The sequence below is a fragment of the Saimiri boliviensis genome, chromosome 21 (genome assembly GCF_048565385.1).
Source record: "Saimiri boliviensis isolate mSaiBol1 chromosome 21, mSaiBol1.pri, whole genome shotgun sequence".
Lineage (NCBI taxonomy): Eukaryota > Metazoa > Chordata > Mammalia > Primates > Cebidae > Saimiri > Saimiri boliviensis.
In genome coordinates this window covers 29,172,968-29,189,017 of record NC_133469.1, presented here as the reverse complement: position 1 = coordinate 29,189,017, position 16,050 = coordinate 29,172,968, and the positions used below count along the sequence as shown (strand labels likewise).

General features: G+C 50.4%; 1 protein-coding gene and 1 pseudogene across 1 annotated transcript in view; both read right to left on the bottom strand.

The window, feature by feature from the left end:
- The window catches only part of LOC141582558 (large ribosomal subunit protein eL19-like), a 28,933-nt pseudogene extending 13,948 nt beyond the window's left edge, over window positions 1-14,985 (bottom strand).
- LOC104652949 (uncharacterized) overlaps window positions 1-16,050 on the bottom strand; it is a 164,292-nt gene that overhangs the window by 144,014 nt on the left and 4,228 nt on the right. Inside the window, exon 2 of the mRNA XM_074390929.1 lies at window positions 14,980-16,050. Coding sequence (XP_074247030.1) covers window positions 15,043-16,050 — 1,008 coding nt within the window. The 3' untranslated portion in view covers window positions 14,980-15,042. The remainder of the gene's footprint in view (window positions 1-14,979) is intronic.

The window sequence follows — 16,050 nt, the reverse complement described above, 5'->3', positions numbered from 1 at the left end:
CCACGCCTGGCTAATTTCTGTATTTTTAGTAGAGACGGGGTTTCAGCATCTTGGCCAGGCTGGTCTTGAAAGCCTGACCTTGTGGATCCATCCGTCTCAGCTTCCCAAAGTGCTGGGATTACAGGCGTAAGCCACCACACCCAGCCTACTTCATTATCTTTAAAGAGCCTCATGCTGGTATCTACAGCAAAGCAGCACACCTCTTAAGAGACAACATGGGGTGCTCAGCAATCATGGAATTTACCAAAATAATTAAATACAATCCCCAATTCTCTGGACAACTTATGTAACATATCTGAGCCTCAGTTTCCTCATCTGTAAACTAATAAAAATAAAATCTACCTCCCAGCCTGGTAAACATTAAATACACAACATTGCAAAGCACCTAACACATAGTAGGTCTTCAATAAACGTGAGTCATTTCTTCTTCTTCTTCCTTGTTTCTTTCTTTCCCCAAAAGGCTTTGCATCTGAGAGTCAGCAGAAAGAGAACAGTTTTTCACTGGCCTGCAGTGTGACATTGGACAGCTCTCGGCCTCTAAATTCATTGGGATACGTCTGGTTGAAAGTAACAGACTCATTCAAATTAACCCAAGCAAGGGAGGTTGGGGAAGAGTCATTATTATAAAAATACAGAAATAACTCAGAGAACCAAGGAGTTGGAATGCAGTCAGATTTCAGGACGGGCCTGGACACAGGAACCGAGACACACCAGGAAATCTTAAGAGGTGCTTTCTGTGTTCCTCCTGCTTTCTCCTCTCCCAGCAGCACTTTCCTTCCTAACTAGTTCCTTGTTAGGGAACAAACAATGGCAGTGAACTCCCCTAAATACTCAAGCTGGCCAGTAGGATCCTTTGCCTTAAACCTAATTCCATATTCCTAAGGAAGAGCTACATTGGCCCAACTTGCCTTGGGCCCCACTCCTAGTCCAATCAACATCTGGGGTGGAGCCAAGAAGGCTCTCATTGGCTTGGCTTAAGATGGGCTCTACGCCTTGTCCAATCAACAGTGGCCACAGGTGGAGCCATGAGGCTTTCATTAGCCCAGTTTGAGTTTGGCCCTTCTTCTAATCCAATCAACCACATCCAGGGGTGGAGCCATCAGGTTTTCATTGGCTTGGCTTAAGATTGGCTCGGCTTAAGATTGGCTCTACCCCTTGTCCAATCAACGTGTCCACAAGTTGGGCTGTGATGCTTTCACTGCCCCAGCTTGGGTTGGACCCTTCCCCTCATCCAATCAACAACATCCAAGAATGGAGCCATTGGCTTGGCTTAAGATGGGCTCTACCCCTAGTTCAGTTAACAGCAGCCAGGGGTGGGGCCATGGTACACAAATATGGTGGCTTCTACTGCAGCTGTGTGGATGCAGAAAGTAAAGAACAGTCTTCAGAAAAGGGGAACTGGGTGTGCCAAACAGTCAGTGAGTTGCTTAAAGCAATGAGAAATAATACCTGCCCTCAAGGAACTCATAGTTCCAAGACAGCTTCAGACCCAGAGACAGATAAACACCATCTCTGTTCAGAAATGGTCATTACATTGGTATGATCCAAAGACATTCACATAACCAGGGTTTGATGTGAGAAGTTCCCAGAAGCTGACCAACTGCCACCCCAAAGCCATCCTAGGACCTGATGAGCTAATTAATCACAATTATTATCGATGGCAGTGCCAATCCACCTGCTCATGTCACAAGACATTAGTTATTGCTAGGAATGATGAATCCCAGGATGTAGAACATGCTAAAAATATTAATCTACCAGTGAAAATGATTTTAATTGGATTTCGCCCTTGGGGTCGTGTCAGAGGCCCGCTTTCAATCAGACTTCTCCAGTCAGCAAAGCAGACCCTAGCCTTTCAAATTGAAACTGTGATTGGCTGGCAGAGGTTAATAGAAATGTTGGGAAATAAATAGGTTATTGATTGATCATAACAATCAGCTGGCTCCCAGCTTACCTTGCTGACCTTGCCCGCCGAATTTTACGGCAAACTCGGTTAGCATCTAATTATAGATCACTTTTACAATGCTGTGTATTAATGAGAAGATTATACAGTGGGGGGTAGGGGAATTCTTACCAGAGACGTTTCCCAGTGGCAGACAAATACAGTGAGACCTTGTGTCCAACATGGGGACTAACAGTGAATGTGGGGGTTCTAGAAGGAATAAAGTGACTCTCCCCACATCCCCACCTAAAATCTCATTTGTTCAAACAACACACATTTATTGGGCTTAAGATCTGCACAGGGGACCATGGTACATGTTGCTGTATCAGATGCAATCCTTCCGTTAGGAACTCATTCTGTAATGCAGTGGTTCTAAATAAAACATCTGTGAGCCCAAGAATCACCTGCCACATGAAACACAGATCAGCCAGACATCATGGGACATGACTTTGGGAAGTCAAGGCAGGAGGATGGCTTGAGAACAGGAGCTTAAGACCAGCCTGGGCAACACAGTAAGATCCCATCTCTACAAAAAATAAAAATAGACAGAAATGTGGCCTGTGCTGATAGTTCCTGCTATTCAGAGGCTGAGACAGAAAGATTCCTTGTGCCCAGGAGTTCAAGGTTACAGCGAGCTATGAATGTACCACTGCTCTCCAGTCTGGATGACAGATTGAGATCCTGTCTTCAAAAAAAGGAAAAAAAAAAAAACAGAGATGCAAATTCCTGGGCCCACCCACTGAGATTCTGATTCAGAGGGATCTATATGTTTAACCCGCTCCACCTCGAAAACTATGATGTGGTTGGAAGGTCTCATTTAGAGGCACATTGGCCTCACTGGGAAGAAAACTCCATACAAGCAAACCACAAATCAGAGTATTGGGTGTTTGTACTGAAGCTCATGCAGAGTCCAGCCAGACACGAGGAAAGTGAAGTCAACTGAACCTGGAAATCTTCATACAGTAGGTGAGGTTTGCACTGAACAGGAATATCCAAGGTGAACCTGAAGGACAATTTGCCCCCATAAACGGATACTTTTTTTTGTTTGTTTGTTGTTTGTTTGTTTTGAGACGGAGTTTCGCTCTTGTCACTCAGGCTGGAGTGCAATGGCGCGATCTCGGCTCACCGCAACCTCCGCCTCCTGGGTTCAGGCAATTCTCCTGCCTCAGCCTCCTGAGTAGCTGGGATTACAGGCATGCGCCACCATGCCCAGCTAATTTTTTGTATTTTTAGTAGAGACGGGGGTTCTCCATGTTGACCAGGATGGTCTCAATCTCTTGACCTCGTGATCCACCCGCCTCGGCCTCCCAAAGTGGTGGGATTACAGGCTTGAGCCACTGCACCCAGCACCATTTTTTTTTTTTTTTAATGGAGTCTTGCCCTGTTGCCCAGGCTACAGTGCAGTGATATGATCTTGGCTTACCAAAGCAGTGAGCAAACTCGCTCAGGCTGAGTCAAGGCGGGTGTTACAGACAGACAGGAAGTGGCGGCCAGAGGGCTCTTACCCCGGGCTCGTGTCCAGGCAAAGACTAATGAAGGGCCAGAGACACCCTGGAGGTGGACGGAGCCGAACACCGATGACTTCCCTTATTCTGTCATTTGTGTATCAAGATTCCTGTTCTCCCTGTAAAACGGTGAGGCTGGCTGGAAAGCTGTCACAGCTGCCCAAAACAGAAGGCTGGTGGTTTGGACTGTGGCGATGTCAGGGGGATAGAATAAAGTGACAAGAGGTATTTAGGGCCGGGCGCGGTGGCTCATGCCTCTTATCTCAGCACTTTGGGAGGCTGAGGCAGGCGGATCACTTGAGGTCAGGAGTTCAAGACAAGCCCAGCCAACATGGTGAAACCCCATCTCTGCTAAAAACACAAAAATTAGCCAGGCCTGGTGGTGGGCGCCTGTCATCCCAGCTTCTCTGGAGGCTGAGGCAGGAGAATTGCTTGGACCCGGAGCATGGAGGTGGCAGTGGGCCAAGATGGTGCCACTGCACTCCAGACTGGGTGAAAGAGTGAAACTCCCTCTCAAAAAAAAAGAGAGAGAGAGAGAGATTTAAGAGGTAAGATGAGAGGATCTGGACACTGGCGGTCACAGAGACCAAGGAAGGAAAGAAAGATGGCTCTCAGGTTTCTTTTTCAGGCAACCAGAAAGAGTGGGGCTCTTTCCTGAGACGGAAAATGTTACAGCATCTGGGGGATGATCTGGGGGAGAAAAGATGCTGAGTTCAGCTGAGACAGAAGCAAAGTTGTTTCTTAAAAGGAACTGTATCCTTGTTTATTGCTGCATAGTGAACCTCTCCAAGACCTAGAGGCTTAAAACTACCACCATTTCACTCAGGAACCTGCAAAGGGAGCATGGCTTGATTCCAGATCGTCCCTGCTCCATGCAGTATCCACTGCAGTGACTCAGAAAGGGCTGGATGACCCACCTTCAAAATGGTTCACCCACAGGATTGCCAGGAGCCCAGCCAGGGCAAGGGGCCTTGGCTCCTGTCCACGTGGGCCTCTTCACAGCTGCTTGGGTTTCCTCACACCATGGCCGCTGGGTTCCAAGAGTGACTATTCCCCTCCCCCATTTTATTAACTAGCCTTGGAAGTCACATAGTATCACTTCTACCAAAGTCACAAACCCACCCAGATTCAAGGGAAGAAGGGTCAAAGTCACATTATAAGAGGAGTGTATGGGGTAGGAGATACTGTTACAGCCATTTTTCTAACAGTCATAATTTCCGTTCAGAGCACCAGGAACAAAGGGGCCTTTCGCCCTCGTCAAAGGAGATCCTAATGTGACTCCCGTTTTGTAAATGGGGACACAGAGGCTCAGACAGCTGAGCTTGTCCAAGGCGACACGATGCAGGAGTCCAGACTTGACACGGTCTGTCCCACCTCCCTGTGGCTCAGACAAGAGTCAGCTTCCTTTTTCTCTGTACTTCAGTGCCCAGCATAGGGTCTGACCCCGAGTATGGAAGTGCAGGTGCTGGGCGAGAGGCTGAAATGAAAGACCGTGGGAGGCCGGCGGGGCCTCCGTCCTTCCAGCCTGAGAACCTGGGAAAGCAGCAAGGCGGTTGAGGCTGGACCCGGGTGCCAGAAGGTGATGTCTGGTATGAACTCCCAGGTGGCCTGGCGTCGCTGAGATGGCTGGGAAAATGCCCCTCAGCCCTGTGCCTCCAAGATATTCTCTTTCCTGGGGCCTGGGCTGGAGGCTGCAGCACATTCCTTACATTCCAGAGCTTTCCTCTGGGAGGAAGCCTCCTTCGTGCTGGAGAGGCCTCCTGAGTGAAGATGAGGAAACCGTGTGTGTTTCAGGCTGAACAGCACCAGCTCCCACCGGGGGGGTCTCTGTCCCCCTGGCTACCTGGCTCTGCCCGTTATGGGTGCTTTACATGCCAAGGGCCAAGCAAGAGATGACAGTAGGGACAGGGCCACCATGACTGTGGCTTCTTGAGTACTCACATTCAGGCAGGCTCAGAGGATACATAAGCCAGAGCTGTGGTCGGTTTGCTCTATGACTTGGTCCGGCTGCTTCCCCCTGTCCAATCCCCAGGCCACTCTGCCTCTCCCTGACCCTGCTGGTCACGCCATACCCGCCCCAGGCCAAGAGAAGCCATCAACACGTGATACAGGAATTGAGGGCCCATTACATGCAGACACTTTGCATATGCTCTCTTGTCAAATCCTGGTAACCTCACTGAAAGGGATGCAGCCACGCCCGTTTTACAGATGGAGAAACTGAGGCTCAAACAAACGGGAAGTCAACAGCCCTAAGTCACATAACAGTGAGGGGTGGATCTGCCTGGACACCACCCACTAGAAAAGCCCAACTAGCTCTCGTTTTATTCATTCAATAAAATGTTGACTCCCAACTCTGTGCCAGGCGCAGTCCTGGGTACCCACGGTACAGCTGTAAAGCAGGCAGGCATTGCCCCTGCCCTTGTGAAGCTCACAGTCAGGGGAGCAGGTAAATGAGCAAATAGATATGAAATCACAAACTGTGCTCAGCTCCCCGAGGCCAATGGACACCCGGCAGGGAGGAGTGACAGAAGAGAAACCAGCATAGAGAGAGAGTAAGTGGGTTCAACCTTGCAGGATGGAGTCAGCATTTTTGGGTGGCGCGGCCCCATGCATGCGGTGACCACCTTGAATCCAAGTTCTCCATCCCCTAACGGTGTGTCTTTGGGGGCGTTTCTTCACCTCTCTGAGCTTCAGTGCCTTCTCCTATAAAACGGGAGCGGTGATGAGACTCTCAAACTACTTCTGATCACTTCATGCATCAGTATGTCTAAATCACCCAGCAAAGAGCCCGCAGGGAGCGAGCACTGGAAAACAGGACTGGCCGCTTTAAGTCACTCCAGGGGAATGAAGGCGAGGTGTCCGGAGGCGGAACTAGAAGGAATGGCTTTGCCTGTGGGAAGAGCTCACAGCATCAGTGAGCTCTTGGAATATTCTAGGCCTCAGGGGGAGATGGCTGGGGGATCCTGCATGGCTGAAAACACCAGTGTTATCAAAATAGTGACCCTTACTGAGAGTGGCAGAGTGCAATGGAAGCCAAGGTCATAATTTGCCCATTTTGTAGAGGAGTAAGCTGAGGCTTAGTGGGGGAGGTCACTTGGCTTGGCCTCTGTTAAGACGAGATAGCTTACGCCTGTACTCCCAGCACTTTGGGAAGCTGAGGCGGGTGGATCGGGAGGTCAGGAGTTCAAGACCAGCCTGACCAAGATGGCAAAACCCCGTCTTTACTAAAAATACAAACCATCAACACACGAAATAGGAATTGAGGGCCCATTACATGCGGACGCTCTGCATATGCTCTCTTGTCCAACCCTGGTAACTTCACTGAAAGGGACGCAGTTGGTGCCCCACCACGTCAGACGCAGCCGTAAACACCAGCTCCGAAATCACCACCAAGGACTTGAAGAAGAAGGAAGTTGTGGAAGAGGCGGAACGCGGAAGAGACGCCCCTGCTAACGGAAATACCAACGAGGAAAATGGGGAGCAGAGGCTGACAGTGAAGGAGATGACGAAGAGGAAGAAGGTGGGGCGGAAGAGGAGGAGGAAGGTGGTGATGGTGAGGAGGAGGATGGAGATGACGACGAGGAGGCTGAGCCTGCTACCGTCAAGGGCACAGCTGAAGATGCCGAGGATGACAATGTCCGTACCGAGACACAGAAGACCCGCGAGGATGGTGAGACAGCAGAAACGGAAAAGTTAAACTAAACTAAACAAAGGAAAAGGCCGCCGTGACCTGTTCACCCTCCACTTCCCGTCTCAGAATCTAAGCGTGGTCACCTTCGAGTACCCGCCCGCCCACCACGGGCAGCGCCACCCACAGAGGACCCGAGCTCTCCACTACCCAACCCAAACCATGAGAACTTGCAGCAGGGGAGGGAAAAAGAATCAAAACTTCCAAGGCCTTGCTTTTTCTCTTTGAAGTACTTTTAAAAGAAAATTTGCATTTTTTATTTACGTCTTATATTTTTGTACAGATTGTTAGGGTCAGCCATTTTTAATGATCTTGATGACCAAGGAGCATTCTCTGTCCTACTTCTGACCTTACTTGTGGTATGACTGTGTTCATTATAATCTCAAAGGAGAAAAAAAATGTTTGTAAAAAAAAAAAAAAAAGCAAAAACGACAACAGAAAAACAATCTTATTCCGAGCATTCCAGTAACTTTTTTACGTATGTACTTGGCTGTACTATAAATAGTTGGTTTGTATGAGATGGTTAAGAAAGGCCAAAGATTAAAAGATTTCCTTGTTTTTCCTTTTTTGTCTATGACATTGCTGTTTATTTATTTATTGGCTTCTTTGATGCATGTGTGAAACAACGTTGTCCAACAATAAACAGGAATTTTATTTTGCTGAGTTGTTCTAAAAAAAAAAAAAAAAAAAAGAATAGGACACAGTTATTCCCATTTTACAGATGGAGAAACTGAGGCTCAAACAGAGGAAAGCACCAGCCCTAAGTCACATGACCAGTGAGGGGTGGATTACAGGCACGGTGGCACGCGCCTGCAGTCCCCGCTACTCGGGAGGCTACTGAGGCAGGAGAACTGCTCGAACCCGGGCAGCAGAGGTTGCAGTGAGCCAAGACGGCGCCACTGCACTGCAGCCTGAGTGACAGAGACTCCGCCACAAAAAGAAAGAGAAGAAAAGGAGCCCTCTGCAAAATGAGCAGTGCTTTTCCAGGGTTTCCGTCCTCGGCGGCACTGTCTGCAGTCCCTCTCCTTCTCCCACCCCTGCCAAGTCCTTCTCAACGCCCTAAAACTCTGGGATCTCCAGAGTATTCCGGTGGAGCATCCAACCCCAAATGCCCCCAGAGGAACCGAGTCTCCCAGAATAAGCAGCGGGGGGTTTGGTGCAACACCACCATCTCCTGGCCGCTCCCGTGAACTACGGCTGTGGCTGGGCCACGGAGCACCTACAGAGGACTGGACGCCCTTCCAGGAGCCACAGGACATTGATATGCAACAGACTGAAGGCAGAAGCAGCTATCGGAATGCAACACAATCTGTCTTCTATTAAGCCAGACATTAAAGAGATTTACCCAAAGAAACTACAACAATGCTGTCTTCCTGCTAAATTTATTTTGTTTTGGAAAATACGGTTATTTGCAATAAAGCATGTGTTATTTTTGTTAATATGCAATGGGTTGTTATTGTGATTTTTCCATGAATTAATAAACAAATCTTTTTTAAATGTTTCTGTTTTAATTTCTCTCTACAATGGTTTCCTTCTCCTGTTCCTGTCCCCCGTCCAAATCTAGTTTTCATTCACTGCCTCTCCTGGACTGTGCCCTCTGCAGGGCCAATGCCAGTCGGCTGTGCCCTGGGCACCCAGCATTGTGTTTAGCACACAGTAGGACTCAAAAACATGTTGTTGAATGAATGAAACACGAACCAGCTGAGCCTTGGAAGTGACCAGTGTCCACAATGCCTTTAAAAAAAAAAAACAACACGCTTGGGAAGCCGAGGTGGGCGGATTATGAGGTAAAGAGATCAAGACCATCCTGGCCAACGTAGTGAAATCCCATCTCTACTAAAAATACAAAAATTAGCTGGGCGTAGTGGCGGGCATCTGTAGTCTCAACTGCTTGTGATTCTGAAGCAGGAGACTCGTTTGAACCCGGGAGGCAGAGGTTGCAGTGAGCCGAGAATATGCCACTGCACTCCAGCCTGGAGACAGAGCAAGACTCTGTCAAAACACAAAAAACAAAACAAAATAAAAACCACCCACAACAAACTGGCCCTGGCTGCCCACAACGCTTTTCTGAGAAAAAGGCTGAAAATGCATTCAGTGAAGCCAAGGAAACCATTGTAGAGAGAGTCTACCACATTAAAAATTAAAACAGAGATGTTTTAAAAAAGACTTGTTTATTAATTCACAAAAATCACAATAATAAACCCATTGCACATTAACAAAAATGACACGTTTTATTACAAATGACCCAAGTTCCCAAAGAGAGGCAGGTGATCGACTTGAAGTGTGTGTCATATAGTAAGAGTGTAACGGGGCCCGTGGCCAAAATGTTTGAGAGCTGCAGTGATAGGGTCTGTGGACAGGGTGGTCGGGGGAGGCCTCTTTGAGCAGGTGATGCTCAGCTGAGAGCCACCAAGAAGTCAGCCATGTGAAAAGCAGAGGGACATACGTTCCAGGCGAAGGGAACAGCCAGGGCAAAAATAGGTGCACTGGCAACAGAAAAGCCAGCACCCTGGCATCCCAGAGGCCAGGAAAGTGCCCAGTATACAAGAAAAATGCCATCAACAGTTTCTGGGTGAACAGAGGGAAGGAGGAGAAAGCAGGACTGGGAGGAAGCTCTGTTCTCATTCGGGGTCTTGTAGTCCTTTGAGGGCGGAGGGGCTCACAAGTTCTGCCAACCCTGGGAGATTCCCACTCTTCTTACCATGCCTTGAACGCTGCTGCACAGATCAGCCTCCACTTCTCGGCTCTAACCTCCGCTGGACTGTCCACCCCACCCCGCCCCAACATCCATCAGTACCCTCATCTCCTACAGACCCAGTCCAGGGAATGCAGGAGTCGCCGCTCCAAAACGCTCTGCAGCACTGTTGCTATTTTCTCCTGATTCACTGACCATCCCCCATCCTTCAAGGCTCCCCTCAAGTTTTGATTCTTCCAGGAAGCCTCCCCTTACTGCCCCCACCCTCACCTCACCTTCTCCTGACCTCCTTTTCCACAGAGCACCTCTGGTCCCCATCCCATCATCTGGTGCTAACACAGAATGAGGTTTCAGGGAACACTTGCAGGGTGTCAAGCCCTGTCTCAGCTTTGCAAGAACCCTTGGGAACCTTCACAATGGTCCTAGGTGGTGGGACTGGTCTCCCCACTCCACAGAGCAGATGGAGGCTCAGGGAAGGGGAATCATCCCCAAGAGCTCACAGCAGGTGTTTGGCAAAGCTGGGATTCAAATCGAGGTTTATCAGTAACCTCAATCCTAAAACTGACTCCAAAGTTCTTTTAAAACCACCTCCCTGCCAGGCACAATGGCTCATGCCTGTAATCCCAGCACTCTTCCAGGCTGTAGTGAGCAGATCACAAGGTCAGGAGATCGAGACCATCCTGGCTAACACGGTGAAACCCCGTCTCTACTAAAAATACAAAACATTTAGCTGAGTGTGGTGGCACGTGCCTGTAATCCCAGCTACTCAGGAGGCTGAGGCAGGAGAACTGCTCGAACCTGGGAGGCAGAGGTTGCAGTGAGCCACGATCGAGCCACTGCACTCCCCAGCCTGGGCGACAGAGCCAGACTCCATCTCAAAAAAAATTAATTAATTAATTAATTAAACCACCCCAACAAATTCCTGGCTGCCCACAACACTGTTCTGAGAAAGAACCTGAAAATGCACCCAAGTTCCAAAAGAGAGATAGGTGCTCAACTTGCAATGTCTGTCATGGCTGCAGAAGGGAAGAACAGCAACGTGTGGCTTATATTTGTCAGTCCTGCATGACCACACACTAAACTCTATCTTTTACTCTGTCACCAAGGAACTCTTTGTCTCCTCAAGGAAGTATAATCTCCCTGGCAATAAAAACCTGGATTTTGCAAAGCACTGTCCTAAGCACAAAGAAGTGTTGTTTTTTAAAAATACCGCTAGGCACGGTGGTGCATGCCTGCAGTCGCAGCTACTCGAGAGACTTAAGCAAGAGGATCGCTTGATACCAGGAGTTCAAAACCAGCCTGGGCAACATAGCAAGATCTCATCTCTAAAAAAAAAAGAACAGAAAAATAAATACCAATGGTGATAGTGGTTGCACAACAATGTGACTGTACTAAACTTAGAAAGGATTATGGTGGTTAAGTTTTATGTTTATTTTACCTAAATTAAAAAATAAAATGCCCCATTATACTGACTTCTAGGGTCATTGTTGAGGAAAGGCTGACTCACCGACAGAGCCCACCCCTGCTCCTTGAAAATGCCACTGGCTGCCCCCTCTCCCCCACACAGCATGTCCCTTCTGCTTCATACACCACAGGCGTGTTTCCAGTGTGAATCGATTTTTAATAGCAAAATGGCATTTTACACAGAAGCAGCCACATTCATGGGTGAAAACAAAAATCCAGTCGACACTCCTTTGCTGAATCCATGTAAAAGTCTGATTTTTAATCTACAGAGAAATTTCCGCCCACACATTCAGTAGCCCCTGGACCTAAATGACGGGGAAAACAAACATCTTTTCTGGTCTGTTAAAGTAAAACAACAGGTCCCTGGATAAACTCTCCGGAGGGTCTTTGTTGGGATGGAACCAATCCCCCACCCCGAGAGCATCCCCCAGCTCAGGATGTCACCATTTACACCAGTGCAGCCCTCACAGTGGGTCCGCAGCACAATCTACCGAGAAGGGATTACGACGCCTCTCCAGATTGGGAGGCCAATTCCTCAGCTCTAAGATCCGCTCATAGCAAGCTGGATGTTCCTTAGACTTTCAAGAGCAGACTGAGAGAAGGGGTTGAAGAGAATGTGCCTGCTTGGGCTCAGCCTCTATTGACATGACACGCGTGCGTGCGTGTGCGCGTGCACACACACATACACACACTTAGAATCTCACAACCATCACTAGTCTCTGTGTTGGCCTAGTCCCGATCCCTCTGCCTCTGGGAACAAAAGGTTCATGACCCCCCCAAGACATATTTTTCCCTCTGTGGAACCAGGATCAGCCGCTTGCAAGCTTACGCCACAGTTGTATGCCCCCTTGCAGCCATGCATGACAAATGGGCTCCCTCCCCAGTGGCATTCTCTTGTAGACGTGCAGCCCACGACCATGTTTCCCCAGATCTTCTCCAGGGGCTTCACACCACCACGGATGATGTGTTTTCAAGACTGCTCCCCTGCCAAGCCTTTACTGGCACCTTGGTCCTCTGCTTTCCAGCCATCACAGAGCTATCTCCAACTTAGGCAGGTATGGATGGATTCCGTTCATTAAAAGACGGACCAAAGGGTCTTCCACGTTTCAAAAAGCTCTGCTCAGTTGTCTAAAATGTGGCCGGAGCCCACTGCAAGCTCCTCTGAGTTCCACCCGGGCTGGAGGAGCCAAATGGCCAGCCGAAAACTCAAATCCACTATCTCCCTTTCTCAGATCATGTCCATGGCTCCCCAAGGCCTAAGGTTAAAATCCAAACCCCTTGGCAACCAGACCGGGCACCGTGTCCAGTTCCCCTATCTCTTGCTACATTCCACATGAACCTTCCAGAACCTCTTTGGATCATCTCTGATCCCGAGAAACTGGTGTCCACCACCCCGCTGCCTGGAAGTCATACCCCTCCACACTCCACCCAGACAGAGCTCAGCTGACATGCCTCCGTCTTCAGAGAGCCACCCTAGGGTGGATTAGGTGTCTTTCTACCCCCATGCCACACCTCCATCCACCCAACACACAGAATTAAAGCTCCTGAACATCAAACGGTGTTTAACTACCACCACATCCCCAAGGCCTGGCACATACCAGGCACAGCGTAGGTGCGCATCAATCCTGTCTGTCTCCTGCGTGCTCCCATAGCCCCCGACCCAACCCATCTCACTGAATCACCATCTACTTCACCGACTCTACCGCTAGGCTATATAAGCACCATGATGAAAAAGCCCGTGTGCAGGTCCCAGCACCCAGAGCAGTGCCTGGCACATAGTAGGTCCTTAGCAGCATCAAATCTTCCCAAACAAAGAGGAGTTTCAGGGCAAGGAGGTGTTTCTGAGCTTACTGCTTTGAGTGAAATGGAGTAAGGCAGCCACTAGAGGGCAGCAGGCAGGCACTTCCCGGGTGTAGACTCTACCCCACCCCAGGTCCCTGCCAACAGCCAAGGCGTCTGCACAAAGCTCTTCCTAAGACATCTTTTTCTCTCTTGTTCCCTCTGCAGCTCAAGCCTCTGGATCACCCTTCAGTCCTCACTGCCAACTACAATTGGTTAGCTCTGAGTTCACGGTTGCCGGGGGAAAAGGGTTCTCAGCCCCAGACGAGCATTCAACGACCCGAGCAACCTGGCTTTAAGGCTCCAAGCCAGCCCTTGACCTAACCCTAAACTGATCCAATCCTCCAGGCCCTGCCTTGAGCTGCCTTCTCCCACAGACTCTGACTACCAGACTGGGCCAGCCAAACCTTGACCTAGTGCCACCTCTTCCCTGCATCTGGAATCCCAGGCTTATGCTTCCTGCCCCTCTACTCCCAAAGGACGCTCCTTCAGTCTAAAGAGATCAAAAGTCCCTTCCAGAAAAATTCCCCTTTCGTCAATACAGCCAAATTGCACAGAAGAGTTTATGCTAGAGGAGCTGAAAAGTTAGAAAAGGAAGTTCAGCTACTTTTTACTAACATGTAAACGGCTGATGGACTTAAAACCCTTCTGAATACTCTAACGTTTTATGTCCTAGAGCTTCCAAAACACAAGGTCCCCAAAACAAAGACTCTAGGCCCTGGCCTGATGACGGGTGACCCTACACAAAATGACAAATGCTCTGTAGACACGAGACAGTTATTTCAAGGTTTATAAAAACTGCAACTACTTGCTCGAACTCTTGCAGACATAAAGCTATGGTTTTTTTTTTTAAAGAACTGAAACCAAACGCAGACTATGAGGAGTGAAGATACGCCCAAAGACCTAAACCTTAGAAGACTGATTATACTTCTGAACCCACCTTGGTGGGTACGGCTGCTCCATCAGGCCTGGTCCACACCAGGACCCTGGCACCTCCTTTAGAGAACTCCCACCTTTACCGACTTCTGATTGCCGTGACTCAGAGCAGCCACCACGTCCAAAATCACTAGCTACGCTTTTTCCTGTTAGTCAAGCTCCAAGCCTGTGTTAGCCCCTTCCCAGCCATGCCGACATCCAAGCTGTTGACAGTAACAAGGAACGTGAGACCTGTTGTTAGTCAGAAAGAAATCCACAAGCCATTAGTTTCTGCTGAAAGGAACAGACAGACCAGGAAGGCAGGAGTTAGTCACACGGTGAAGGAAAGGTTAATGAAGAGCTGGTCAGCCCCAGGCGGGGAGCCTGAAGCCCCCAAGACAGGCCAGGTGGGTTGGTAGTGGGCAGCCCCTGGGGGGCAGTCAGGGCCAGGCAGGGATTAGCTGGGTGAGAGCAAGAGTTAGCGCAAGAGAGCCAGAGATTAGCCCAGAGAAGACCAAGGTGCCTACTGGAGGTGAGGCATGAAATCACCCCCAGGTGTGGCCCCGGCTTAGCGGCTGGCGGGCTCTGGGGGAGGCAGGCTGAGGCAGGGACGTGGGTGGGAACGGAAAGCCAGGGATGCACTCCTGGCCGGCCTGAGCGGCTGCGGGAACCCTGTAAGCCCCTTAAGTTCATTCATTGCTCCCCACTTCTACCTCCTGCGAACTCCGAGCCCGGGGGAAAGCTGATTGCCCTCCCCACCCCGCCTTTTTCACGCCCTCTAGCGGCTGGGCGTGGGAACAGATCTTTTTCAATGACTTCCGGTCATGGCCCCACGTCTACTTCCGGTAAGGAAAACCCGCCTCTCTCAGGTCGAGACGGGACAGTCCTCTCTAGGTGACTTTCTGTGTGGGAAAGAGCCCTCCCACTGACTTACGGTGTCAGAAATGTCCCTCTCCTTCAAATATGGGAAAAGTTCCTCCGGCCGACTTCCTGCGTACTAAAGACTCCACTCAGCGGTTTTTAGCGTCAGGAAATGCCGCTTCACTGACTTCCGGCGTAAGGCTCCGCCTCCTGACTTCCTATGTGGGACACGCCCCCTCTGCCAATTTCCGGTGACGGGCACGCCCCCTTCCTGACTTCCTCGTGGGACACGCCCCCTCTGCCAATTTCCGGTGATGGGCACGCCCCCTCTGACTTCCTCATGGGACACGCCCCCTCCTGACTTCCTCGTGGGACACGCCCCCCTCCTGACTTCCTCGTGGGACACGCCCCCTCTGCCAATTTCCGGTGACGGGCACGCCCCCTCCTGACTTCCTCGTGGGACACGCCCCCCTCCTGGCTTCCTCGTGGGACACGCCCCCTCTGCCAATTTCTGGTGACAGGCACGCCCCCTCCTGACTTCCTCGTGGGACACGCCCCCCTCCTGACTTCCTCGTGGGACACGCCCCCTCTGCCAATTTCCGGTGACGGGCACGCCCCCTCCTGACTTCCTCGTGGGACACGCCCCCCTCCTGGATTCCTCGTGGGACACGCCCCCTCTGCCAATTTCTGGTGACAGGCACGCCCCCTCCTGACTTCCTCGTGGGACACGCCCCCCTCCTGGCTTCCCCGTGGGACACGCCCCCTCTGCCAATTTCTGGTGACAGGCACGCCCCCTCCTGACTTCCTCGTGGGACACGCCCCCCTCCTGGCTTCCTCGTGGGACACGCCCCCTCTGCCAATTTCTGGTGACGGGCACGCCCCCTCCTGACTTCCTCGTGGGACACGCCCCCCTCCTGGCTTCCTCGTGGGACACGCCCCCTCTGCCAATTTCTGGTGACGGGCACGCCCCCTCCTGACTTCCTCGTGGGACACGCCCCCCTCCTGACTTCCTCGTGGGACACGCCCCCCTCCTGACTTCCTGTGCAGGGTCGCTCCTATTCCTGCCGCTTAGCAATGGAAAAGATCCTTCCCCGGCTTCCTTCCCGAGAAGGATACAAAAGCTCAGAGCTCCACAGTCTAGAGT